This window comes from Puccinia triticina, chromosome 5A (assembly GCF_026914185.1).
Source record: "Puccinia triticina chromosome 5A, complete sequence".
Classification (NCBI taxonomy): domain Eukaryota; kingdom Fungi; phylum Basidiomycota; class Pucciniomycetes; order Pucciniales; family Pucciniaceae; genus Puccinia; species Puccinia triticina.
In genome coordinates, this window is record NC_070562.1 from 1600541 (window position 1) to 1613438 (window position 12898).

General features: G+C 45.3%; 2 protein-coding genes across 2 annotated transcripts; both read left to right on the forward strand.

Annotated features, from left to right (window-relative positions):
- Positions 1 to 3597: 3597 nt before the first annotated feature.
- On the forward strand, positions 3598 to 7706 carry PtA15_5A172 (uncharacterized protein; the record flags this gene model as incomplete). The annotated part of the gene is made up of 4 exons (XM_053168904.1): positions 3598 to 4095; positions 4176 to 4979; positions 5080 to 5148; positions 5238 to 7706. The coding sequence occupies 4 exons, from the start codon at positions 3598 to 3600 to the stop codon at positions 7704 to 7706; spliced, it is 3840 nt and encodes a 1279-aa protein (XP_053020154.1).
- Positions 7707 to 11436: 3730 nt separating this feature from the next.
- On the forward strand, positions 11437 to 12898 carry PtA15_5A173 (uncharacterized protein; the record flags this gene model as incomplete). Its single annotated transcript, XM_053168905.1, has 3 exons — positions 11437 to 11461; positions 11547 to 11635; positions 12725 to 12898. 3 exons carry the CDS (start codon positions 11437 to 11439, stop codon positions 12896 to 12898), a joined length of 288 nt encoding a protein of 95 aa, XP_053020155.1.

Genomic DNA, 12898 nt, shown 5'->3' on the forward strand with positions numbered 1-12898 from the left:
AAGAGCCTCGTTCTCCCGATTTTTCTCCCGCACCACGTTTGGATCACTCGGAGACAAGGGGACATATCCAAGCCTGAAGGAGATGTCAGAGTCAGCTTATGAATCCTGCAACTGACTATACACAGCTTCATACTCACTTATTATCTATTGAAAAGACTGTCCGCAAGCAAACCGGCGTGATCGCTAGCGCATCCATTCGGTCGTCATCTGTCTGGACTTCAGGGTTGGTGAAATCCTCCACGCAGTTCTTTCCTCCTTTCCTATTTTCTTCAACAAACAGGATTGCCAGCCCTGCTTCTCCACCTCGTCCGCAGCGACCAATCATCTGGAAGATGGATGCAGGGTCCCCGCGACCAACATGAACCACACGTCGCACTTGTTTCCAATTCTGGCCAAGACCCAAAGCCATGGTACACGATATCACAGGGAACATTTGCTTGACGAACTCGTTAACAATATCCTGCTTGTCAAGATCTCCGGTACAAGAGTGATATCGACGGGCAAAGGTACTGTCGGCGTTATTTTGTCCCCCTGGCGTCCCTCGTGCGCAGTTGAGAACCGACAATACTTGCATGGTTAAGTGTCTGGTAGTCGAGTAGATCAATGTTGGAACGAGGTCTTGATCAGGAATCCGACTTGCAGGCCCAAACAATTGAAGCAGATCATTACAAGATCTCAGCGAGGCTTTCATAGGAACACGCCAGATTGTAATCTCCGGTCGAGCCAATTCACCGTGGAAGAACGTCATATATTCCCTGGTGATCTTCAAACTAACGAGGATTGCTTCGATTGCTTGTGGACGACATGTGGCCGAGAGTAGTAGTAGAGGAATGCCATTGGTCGCGAGCAATCTTGCACCCAATTCACCGTACAAAGGCCGAAACACCGCGCGGTCTTGATGTCTAAGATGAGATAAGATCTTTTTTGCTTTCCCGTTGGCTACCAACCCCCAGACATAGATCATGTGTGCCTCGTCTACCACCACAAGAACCAGGCGGTTTCTAAATCCTGCACTGAAGAAAATCCGATGAAACAATGAACTATTTAACAACACCTCAGGACTCTACCAAGAGAATCAGTAAACCTATAGCTATATGGCATCTTTATAAAATTATTAACTTACCAAGTAGATGAATGCATAATCACCTCTCATGATTTCATCCGCAGTCTGCTGTGTCATATTCATTTTTGTCAAGTTGACCGCCGAGATTCCAGCCTTTTTCTTCTCTTCAACCTTTTGAACCAAATGTTGCATTAAGGGATCAATTCATCTTGGCTTCTCTCCGGATAACACTAAGATTTTGCAGAACTTACCTGGTTGTCCCCAAGCGAATCCAATGGATTAATACCAAAACAATTGCTTCCTTATTGACAGGGAACATCCTATAATACATTTCAGCAATACGGCTTTTACCGTAACCAGTGCCAGCCAATACAAAGCTGTTTTTTCGTTGAACCAATGACATCATGCATTTGATTTGAAGATGCTTTGGAACTTCAGGGAATAGCTCTTCTGCTTTGCTCTTGACAAAATTGTAAAGCTCAATTATCCCCATCTCAGTGATAGAACGATCCAATTCCAGATGGGAACCATCCTGTCTTACTGGATCAGATTGTTGTTGTACTTTTTGCGCTGCGGTGGTTTGTAATCTGGTAATCATGTTGATGATTTTGGACGGTGTTGGATGGCTTTTCTGGTAAGATAGCGAAGTAGACCCCTTTGGCTGCTTTAAGGAGACACACCGGCAAAGTGGATCACTTTGTCTGTTATACAGTCATAAGCCTTAAAGGGATCGGATGGCTCCTGATGTGTTAACATTTCATGAAGCTATTCCTATGTACTGTTATGTACCTGAACATTTCATGGAGCCGCCTACTGATCAGCAAGGTTAGATCACCTCGGCTGTTGTGTATATTATGTAGGGGGACACAATTGTTTGGCTGTCAAAAGGTGACTCAATTGATTTCCAAAGCGCGTCAGACAGCTACCTGATGCGTGTGATTATCAAGAAGTTGAAGCTTGACTGTCAGGTTTCAGAAAAACATGCGCTAAAACACCTGCTAGCGCTTGCAAGAAGGCAGTCAAACATCTTGACTTGGATAATTATTTAAAAATCAGGTGTGGGTGTTAAAAATACATAAAAAATGTGAGCAGAGAGCCATGCTTCTTGCGCATCTTTTGGGGTAGCTCACTTGGCCTCAAGTATGTTTGTGTAGCTGCTACAGAACAAAACACGACAAAACCATGAAATCACACTTCTGCTGCCTACTGTTTTGCGAGGTAGGGCGTAAGTCCCTCCTTCGGAGAGTCGCTTCGCGACAGCGCTCGCGCGAACTTAGCTAAGTCCCTCGATCGGAGGCGCGCAAGCGCTGTCGCGAAGCGACCCTCCGAAGGAGGGACTTACGCCCTACCTCGCAAAACAGTAGGCAGCAGAAATCCCATTTGGCTGGGGAAAATTTTCAAAATTTTCAACTCTTGATATCTCAATCCAAGTAAAAGCCATCGAAAATCTGAGCAGACAGATTTGTCCGCCTACATCTGCCCTTTCACTTTCCACCTTCCTGAGGTCGGATCCCTCCAAAAACACTCTTGAATCCCAAATGAAACAAAAAGGAGTTCATGGGTTTTGGGAGGGCATTGTTCAAACAGGCCTCGGTCAAAGCCATACTTTTGACACCTGTCAAAACCTAGCAGCTCTTATTTATTTTTTTAAAAATCAAGCTCATGTGTTACAGGTAAAAGAAAGATACCAGCAGAGAGCCATGCTTCTTGGCTATTTCTTGAAGCAGCTGACTTGGCCCCAGCTGTCCTTGCGTAGCCTCAATGGAGGGACAAGCAAAAAAGGCTGAAAACAGACATCTGCTGCCTACTCATTTGCGAGGTAGGGCATAAGTCCCTCCTTCGGAGGGTCGCTTCGCGACAGCGCTTGCGCGCCTCCGATCGAGGGACTTAGCTAAGTTCGAGTTGTCCGCACCATTCTTACCATAGACCCAAGTCCCGTCGTTCACAATCGCTCCTTTCTCTGTAAGCCACACTTAAAAGCTACACTTGTAATGAGAATTGAAAGTGGATGGGTTGTGCAGCTTGAAGTGTACTAACTTAGCTAATTCCCTCCTCGGGGGAGCGAACGGAGGGTCCCTCCCCCCTCCAATAGAGGGACTTAGTTAAGTTAGGAAGTGTATCACTTTCAAGTGGTCCCATTTCTCCAACTAAACGAAATATGCTAACTTTATAAGGGTAAATGCTTATAATGTTCTAGCAAGAAGTTCGTGGAATTCCGTTTCTGATCCCAAACGTGTTTTGAGGTCTGCACGAGTGCCGGTGCTTTGCTTCAAAACACCTAGGATTTGCTCTCAAAGCATGTGGGTCGTTGATTGCGCCCGTCCTGGACAGAATATAGCCTGGGCTCACATAGGCCATTGCCAACCCACCCTGACCGGTAACAGATACAGAAATCAGAGAAGTGTTTTATTAAACCCTACGATACTGGGCACAGATTAGCGACTTTGATTCAACTGAGGGTGCTCATGATAACAAGCCTTGAAATTTTATAACTAATACCGTTTGATAGTCCCTCTTTCCCCAGAGTCAACAAAATGTATTCTCCCAAGTTTCTCTTCCAGCTATCATCAACATGTGTGTTGTTAGCTATCTCGAATCCGATCAAAGCACCTCCGCCTATCTCAGATTTCCGTCCAGGGGATATTGGTAGTGTAGCTGTAGCCCACGACGACAACCCTTCCCAAATCAACATCGAGGAATCCGAGTGTGATGGAAAGACTTTGGGTCTCGGGCTCTCAGAATTTGGGCCGGACTTGCTGGACCCGCACTTGGAATGGCGGCCGACGCGGGAAGTGAAGGCAGACAATCCGCGAGCAGCTACTCTGGATTCTTCATACAAAGGAGAAACTCGAAAGTCCATCGGATCTAGTCACCTGATACCGCCAGATGGACCTTTCCCAACCCGCATACTTGATATGCCTTACTATATTCCTGAGGCTCTGAATCGGCATGACCAGCGGCGTAATCCGGAAGGCTCTCAATACGGGGTCGTTCTACCAGCTGCGAGTGCGACACAAAATAGTGACAGACGTGTAAGCTGGGAAATAGTTACGACCATTCGAACTCCAACAACACATTTGGAATAGCTGACATTTTGAGGGCCCCGCACCAGACCGCTGAAAATAAAAATTATTACCAGTTATTCCCAATAACATCACCTCGGTTTAAAACGGAGCGCAATGGCAATCCATCTCCCAGCACGCAAGGGCCTCTAGTTGACATTCGTTCAAACGTGTTTGTTTCAGTTGGTCCTACTCCTCCAAAAGCCCCACCAATCAGGATAGATAACTTACATCTAGATCACTCTTCCCTCACCAGTCACGTCAACAAGATTCCACTTTCTGTGCTCGAGAAGCCTACCAATCATAGAGGTTCAAATTTGCCTCCGCCTCCAGGCTTCCAGCAATCGCATCCGCTTCCACTTTCTGTGCTCGAGAAAGCTACCAATCATAGAGGTTCAAATTTACCTCCGCCTCCAGGCTTCCAGCAATTGCATCCGCTTCCATTTTCAAGTGGCAAAGGATCAACAATCAGCGACGGCGGGTTATACGATGGTCAAATAAATTTCGTGCCCGGACTGCATGGTCGTGAAGCTTTTACGCCAGCCTATGCTCATGGTCAGGGTGACTTGTCGCTCAGTTCTGCTATTTCTCCCCCAAAGCATCACTTTTCTGGGAATATGGAAACTCAAGATCTCCACAACTCGCGAAATCTTGGATTCCAGTCATTGGATAATAGTGGGCCAGCCAAGTCCGGAATTCTGCACGAAAAACAGAATGCTATGGCTGCACATTCGGAGGACTTGAGGGGGGATATAAATGGAAAAGAAAAAAACATTGATAGGAACCCAGGCCACTCGCCATTTCAGACTAGTACATTGGTGACATCAATTCGTAAAACTAGTGTATCTCCGTCTGTAGGTTCTGATTCAATAGCTTAAGTACTTGCTCCCACAATTTTGCTCACCGGAAACTAACGCGACACTCAAAAAATTACGCGTTCAATTTCTGAAACAGACTGATTCCTCAAGGAAGGATGAGACGCCGAAAGCTTCGAAACTTAATTTTGATGATCAGCCCCCGAGAGTGAGTTTTATTGCCATTGCATGAATACAATTAACACTACCATATATTCCTCGTTGAAGTGAACAACTGACTGTTTGATAATTAAACAGCTCAGTCAAAAACAAGCCAAAGCAGGCAATTCAATAGAGCCTGGACCCTCCGCTGCAGCAGTGCCACTTCCTGAAGCAGGCGACAATCGTGCTCGACCAACACTTGGAGATTTCCTAGTCGTCAGCGCAAAAAATGGAAAGGCAGACATTCTAAAGGCCAACCAAAGAAATGGGGAGCAACGGCTCAGCAAAGCACTAGAAGCCAAATTTGGGGAAGCACAAAGAAAAGAAAAGGCGTCTGATACTCTGCTCCCGGACCGGGAAATGAAAAAAATCATTCAAAACCTTCAAGCCGAGAGATATAGCAGAGAAAAGAAAGGAACTGAGACAAAAAGTGGCAAAGATACACCTGCAGCATCGGAAGCAGATCAGAATGCCGAAAGGCAAAAACGACTTGCAAAGCAAAAAGAATGGGAAGCCTCAAGCGTTGGAAAGGACAAGATGAGACGCGACAAAAAGGCGAAAGCTGCTACGGGGGAGCATGTCGCTCAGGATATCCGGCACAATCAAAACTTTCCCATTGTGGAAAACGAGGCATCAAAAACTTTGTCTAGAGATGAAAGCACGCAACTTGACGCACAAAATTCTCAAGGCGGCAGCTCCGGAGCAAATCGAAATGGACCACAGCCCATTCTATCATCCAAAGATAAGGTCGACCGCACCAGGTCCGCGACGGACGAGAATTTCAAGAATACTCTCCAAGCTCAAGATACGGCTAGTCTCGAAAGCGCTGGCCCGAGGACCGATGAATCAATTCTAGATAGAAGCGCTTGGAATCAAGGCCAAAGATACGATAATTTATCTCATCTTAGTGCTATGCCTTCTTGCTCCCGCAATCTTCAAAAAGAACAAGAAGTTAGCGGAGAGGAAATGGAGATTCTGCGTCTAATTGAGTCGAAAAAAAAGCCTCGCAATCCGATTAAGCCGACTCCTACCCCTCCGCTCTACTTTAAAGTTAATTATGCTATGGAGGAGACAATCCTCTCAGAAATGTATGAAGAATACAAACAAACTTTGAACCCCATCAATTTTAAAACAAAACCGACAAACTCAATTATGGCACCCTTAGAAATTAAAAACTTCGGGTTACAACCTGAAATTGCAAAAGTATTTTCAGAATTGTTGGCAGAAGAATTGAGACATGAAGATTTAGTACTTACAAAGCCACTCCAGTCAAGTCACCTCTCAGCATCAGCTTTCACAGAGTTCTCCCAATTGTGGGGAGAAGAAACTGTTTTGGATTGGAAAAATAAGAGTCTAGACGTAAGCTTGATGGCTCGGTTGGCTCTGATATTGAACTTGGATTGCAAGAAGCCTCATTATGGCATTTCACCAGACGCCTCCCAGCTGACTGCATTATATGAAAGATTCAGAGCAGCGAATCACACCAAAGAGAGTCTCAAGCTCTCAAAAGTCGAAACTTCTATTAGAAAACTGCTGGGCCAAGCGGAAAGTAACAGACGATTTGCTGCATTATTGATTTGTTTGCAAGAAGAAACTTATGCCCGAAATTGGAGATTCTGGAAGAAACATCTCATGGGAAAGAAACTCATTCAAAAGTCTGACGCGACCAGATTGGAGAACAGGTTGGGGGTTTCAACAGATGCTACATCAAATGTTAATATTCCAAATGGGTCACGTCATTATGGCATGAATGTTCGTTTCGGGAAGTCGGACTGTTCCGTCACCGAAATGCTGGTAGTCATATGTGGGGCAGACGAAGCAAAAAGAAGGTTGGAATTCGTCGAATATCTGGACAAACGAATCTATCGAACTCGTTGGTGGAAATCATTTGACCTCGAAGCTGCAAGGAAAAAATATGGACTCAACCTGCATACAATTGTGCAAGTGGGAGATTCACTTCAATTTGTCTTCAAATATTTTCCAAGAAAGTACGAATCATGGGATTGGACTGAAAAGAACTTTGTGGAGCTTAAGAATTTCTTACAGCGCGTCTATGCACGTCTGTCTTGGATGGAATCCTCTGAGCGTGCCTGGCTGCACACGGCATGTGGGGGCTTATATCAAGATCGACTGTGGATAATCAGCCAGCTTTATCACAATCGTTTCCTAAAAACAAACATGCCAGCCCGCATTGCCTACGAATTGATCTGGTTCGACCTTGGACTCAACATCGGTGTGATGACCAAGTTAGCGACTCGCCCCCAGGGAATTGACGCAATACGAGACAACCGGATAGCAACTGGCCTTTCAAGATATCCACAGAGTGCTGTTTTAATTTGGCTTAGGAGTTTCCACATGGAGCGCCACCAATACACTCGAATGAGATGGACACCATTGGGAGAGGTGATGGCACATCATTGTGCTGCATTCAATTATTTCGGGGGGTTCAGAAAGTGTTTCTTTATTTACGTTGTGATGCTCATGTATGGTGTACTCCAGATCCTGCAGAGAAAGTTCCCCTTTTCCTTCAACGATCTGGAGATCATGCTTCGACAGGGATTTTAGTTGTATGTACTGAGTCAGCAAGTGTGCGGAGACTCTTGCACAATCCATTCCCCCTCTGCCCTTTGGGTTTGATTCTGCTATCCTAGATATTTCCTCTCTATTTCTTTGCATTCCTTGTTTCTCTCGAGTATCCAATATTTTTTGCCCTGATTTCCTCCAATAAAACCCTGTATGTATTATGAGGCTCTCGTGTCAATGTGGTGTGAGAGAGACACTAAAATTGGCAGCTTATACATAGCTTCTCTTCAACAAAAACCAATCAATCAGAGTGGCAGGGCACTTGATGTGACTCAAGAATCGATTTTAAAAATTTCCCGGTTCGCCGGGATTGCGTGATCAAAGTTAGGCCCGACGAGGTCTCATTGCATGCTCAAGTATCTCGATCGACTGGATCAAGATTCAATCCATCTCAGCTCACCTTGAATCCCGTTGGCCCTCCGCAACTTGCGGCTCGACACTGGACTACGCAACAACGGAGGTATCTTGCCGGGCTAAACTTCTTTTCCCGAGGGCTAAAACAAACCGTTCGCTGGATCGCGGCCTCATGGAATTGCGGGAGAAAACGGGAACGACATAGTGTTGGCCTGCCTCCATGATCGTCTCGTTGGGTATGTCAATATTTATCTCTCTCGACCTCCGTCTCCTTCAACATATCTATACATAGAGGTGATTCCACAATCATCATCAATTCATGAAGATCTAAGCTGATCTCACACAAAATTGGGACTGTCAATACTTTGTAATGAAAAATTTGGAGCAACTGAAAGTATTTATTATAATCAGAAACTGGTACAATTTATAACACAAGACAGCTTGGAATGAGAAACAATAGAGTCTGCTCGTGTAGTACCTGAAAGCAACTCAAGGCAGACTCGAGTTGTGGTTGAGGTTGGCTGGGGTAACAAGAGTGGGCTGGTGTGAGCCGCGGCTCCCGCGAGCTCACAGAGAGGTTCACAGGAGGATCACCAACTGACACCGACCACCCACTTAGTCCCCAGATTCTCACTATCCTAGTTTGGCAGGGAAGTACTGAGACTTCCCCCAAACTAGGTGAGTGGGACCTTTCCCTTCTTTTCCGTTTTCTCTCTCGCTCTCTCTCCAATTGTATTTGAGGGAAGTACTGAGACTTCCCCCGAACTAGCCCCTTTGCAATTCATACAGAGGTTCTAGAATTTGGTGCCTTCGTCCCTCGTCTCCTTAGCCCACTCAGTGAAGCACTTACAGCTGGTTTGGCGAGTACCGCACGGATTTGCTGGGAGGTTTATTGTGAAAGCTAGCTATTGTTCATGCAGCCATAATGGTCAGTGATGAGATTGAGCTACTCTTCTTTTTCTCTTGTCTGTTATTTAGGGTCTTGGAAAAACGACTCCCAACTTTTGGGAAAACGACTCCCATACGTCGGCGCAACCATTTCTCAACCAGCGCTTGACGTCAAACTGGACCCTTTTTTTGGGTACGGGATTTTTGGGAGTTGTTGACCCAAAATATTTTTTTTTGGGAGTTGTTGTGCTAATTTTTCGTATTGTTTTTTATTGTTTTTAATATGTATAACTTTTTTGCTCCATGTACTAGAGACATAAAAATTTGAGAGTACAGAAAGTTATGCATAAATTGTACTCCCTGAATTTTTTAGCAATAGTGTGTCATCAGAACATGAGATATAAGGGGTGTGCGTTGGGCTTAGTAGGAAAATGACCGCCAGCCATATAGGTTTTTGTTACACACCCAAACAGTCCCAGACTTTCCGAAATCTTTCCATGATGCATATACTTTGTGCTATCAAATTATTGGCAATAGTGTGCCATTGCAGAATGACATATGAGGGGTGCGCGTAGGGCTTAGTAGGAAAATGACCACCAACCATATAACTTTTTTGTTACACACCCAAACAGTCCAAAAATTTCAGGAATCTCTCCAAGATGCATATATTTTGTGCTATCAAATTAGTAGCAATAGTGTGCCATTGTAGAATGACATATAAGGGGTGCGCATTGGGCTTAGTAGGAAAATGACCGGCAGCCATATAAGTTTTTTGTTTACCACCCAAACAGTCTAAAAATTTCAGGAAACTTTCAATGTAGCATATTGATTTTGCTATGAAATTCTCAGCCATGTTTTATAGTCAAAATAAGAGATATAAGGTGTGTGCGGATAAAGCCCGCCGCGCACACCCCATATCTCCTATTTTTATGACATCAAGTTGCTAAGAATCTCGTGTCACAAATAAAATTCTACATGAAACATTTACTGAAATTCTTGGACTGTTTGGGTCTGTAACAAAAAATTTATAAGGGTGGCGGTCATTTTCCTACTAAGCCCAACGCGTACCCCTTATATCTCATGTTCTGATGACACACTATTGCTAAGAAATTCAGGGAGTACAATTTATGCATAAATTTCTGTACTCTCAAATTTTTGTGTCTCTAGTACGTGTGACAAAAATTTATACATATTAAAAACACGGACTTACTTCGCGCACTGCGGAAAACTCTTTGCGCGCTGTGGGGGTCGTCGTCTTGACGTCCCGCCCCCAGTGCGCGCTTCTGCCACGGCTCTTTGCGCGCTGTGCATTCCCCCAAAAAAACGGCTTACTTTTGTGGAGATATTTTTTGATGAGTCAATAGAACAACCTTTTATGACCCACCCAAAAATTAATCAATTCATTTGGTGGTCTCCTTGAGCCTAGAGAAAATTGAGATGAAATAATCATATTTTAATGCGGCAGGGACCTATAATATCGCTTCCTGTGCCCCAGTAGCCCCAAAAAATTCACATTATCATGGTACATGTGCAAATTCATTATCTGATAATTTTCAGAATTTTTCCTAGAGATATAAGGGGTGCGCGGCAGGCTTAGTAGGAAAATTACTGCTAACTGTATAGCTTTTTTGTTACACACCCAAACAGTCCCAAAATTTCAGAACTGTTTTCATTGTGGATATTCTCCGCGCCATAAATTCCTTGACAATAGTGTGTCATGATAACATGAGATATAAGGGGTGCGTGGTGGGCTTAGTAGGAAAATGACTGCTAACTTATCTCATGTTTTAATGACACACTATTGCTAAGAGCTTTATGTCGCGGAGAATATGAAAAATTGAAACATTCCTGAAAATTTCAGACTGTTTCAGCTTGTAACAAAAAATCTATACCTGTAGCAGCCATTTTCCTACTAAGCCTGCCGCGCACCCCTTATATCTCATGTTATCATGACACACTATTGTCAAGGAATTTATGGCGCGGAGAATATCCACAATGAAAACAGTTCTGAAATTTTGGGACTGTTTGGGTGTGTAACAAAAAAGCTATACAGTTAGCAGTAATTTTCCTACTAAGCCTGCCACGCACCCCTTATATCTCTGGGAAAAATTCTGAAAATTATCAGATCATGAATTTGCACATGTACCATGATACTGTGAAATTGGGGCTACTGGGGCACAGGAAGCAATATTATAGGTCCCTGCCGCATTAAAATATGATTATTTCATCTCAATTTTCTCTAGGCTCAAGGAGACCACCAAATGACTTGATTAATTTTTGGGGGGGTTGGATCACATCCTCATCGCGAAAAAGAGCTTGATAACCAAGACTTGGCGGCGAATCTGCACGCCCACTGAGTCTAACGGGATCTGCTAGCCCCCATAATGCCGTGCCGGTCCCGAGTGCTGTACAAGAACCACTGGCGCCAACGAGCGCACGAAGCTGGGTTGGAAAGGGGGACTGGATGATGATGAACCCGGCCACCCCACGGCGGGGTGGCCGCTGGTCAATCTCAACAAGACAATGGCCCCCATATACATGATGTTGACCACAATGAAGGCTAACCAACACATCCTGCAGTGTGGTCCGTCACGGAGATTGCCTGGCTCTTGGCCCAGGCCCGTCAGGCGGCCGCGCTTGGGCTAGAATCTATGCTCGAGGCAGGAAAGGTGGGCGTCGGCGCGGCGGTGTCGAGGTTCTCGCTTGATCCACTCGAGGATGTCAGGATTTGGGTTTAAACCCAAACCAGAGGAAGCGCAAGGAGCACAACCCTAAACCCGCAAGGGGACAAGGCGAGCCCGCGCGACCTTCAGGTCCATGCATATGCATGTGACTCCCAGGCAGAGGACTAAGCTTTAGCTGTAGCCTCTGCTCCTTCCCCTCCAGCCACGTCACCAATCGACGGAGTGCCTAAGCGACCCAAGCAGACCCAAATACCTCCAAGGTAAGGAGGAATGCTGGGATCGTCTCAGCTAGGATAGTTATGCTGACAGGATCTTAATTCCTGATACAGCTTACTAACTTCCGACGCCAAAGACCGACTCAGTCCAAGCCTCAGCAACAGGATCACCAGCTCCTCTAAAGGAGGTAAGTCCTGCGCTGCAGAGTCCACCCAGGGTTGTCAGAAGCTGAACGCTAGACTGCACACATAGCAGATATTGGCAGCATCTGCAACCTCATAGCTCGGATTGGCCAGTGTTAAACACATAGCCTACCGATTCATTGTAAGAGATTATGTTCTCATTCACAGCTTCACCTTCAGAAAGTCACAGCACTGACGTACTTTGCAGTTTTCTTTAGTTTACAGACATATCCGTCTTAAACCACCTTTGCGTGGTTCAAGCTGCATTGCAGTCCACAATTCCTTTTACATCTATTTCTCATCTCTACACCAGAGTCGGCCACCAATCCGCTCTTAGGTAAACCTGGTTTCCCAAATTTCTTCTATGTCTCTGTGTATGACAGATAGACCTCAATCTCACTATGAAATGTATCTCTTAGTTGTGTGAAATCTTTCAGATTTACAGTCTCAAGCTCAAAGAGCCAAGCGTGCCTGCAGAGGAGAGAGCACACCAGCGGGTCTAGGAGAGCCTTAGAGCATCCAGATTCCAGGAGGATGTTAGATTATGAATCTGGCAACTCAGGCTTTGTAGCTTAGTGGTAAAGCAGGCACCTAGAGTTAGCCCAACCCGGGTTCAAGTCCTGGTGGAGCCATTTCTTTTCTGACAGAGGAGCTGTCCCATCTCCACGTCTCCCAGTCCAAGCCTGAGGCTGAGGCCGACGAGATAGTAGAGAGCCCGATCCGGGACAGCGCCACGGAAGTCCAACGGTCAACTGGCAACCAGCTCAGCCACGCCGTGGTGGAGCTCACGAGTACCGTCCGGTTCTATCATCTGGCCCTCATCATCTCAATCCTCCCTTCTTACAAATAG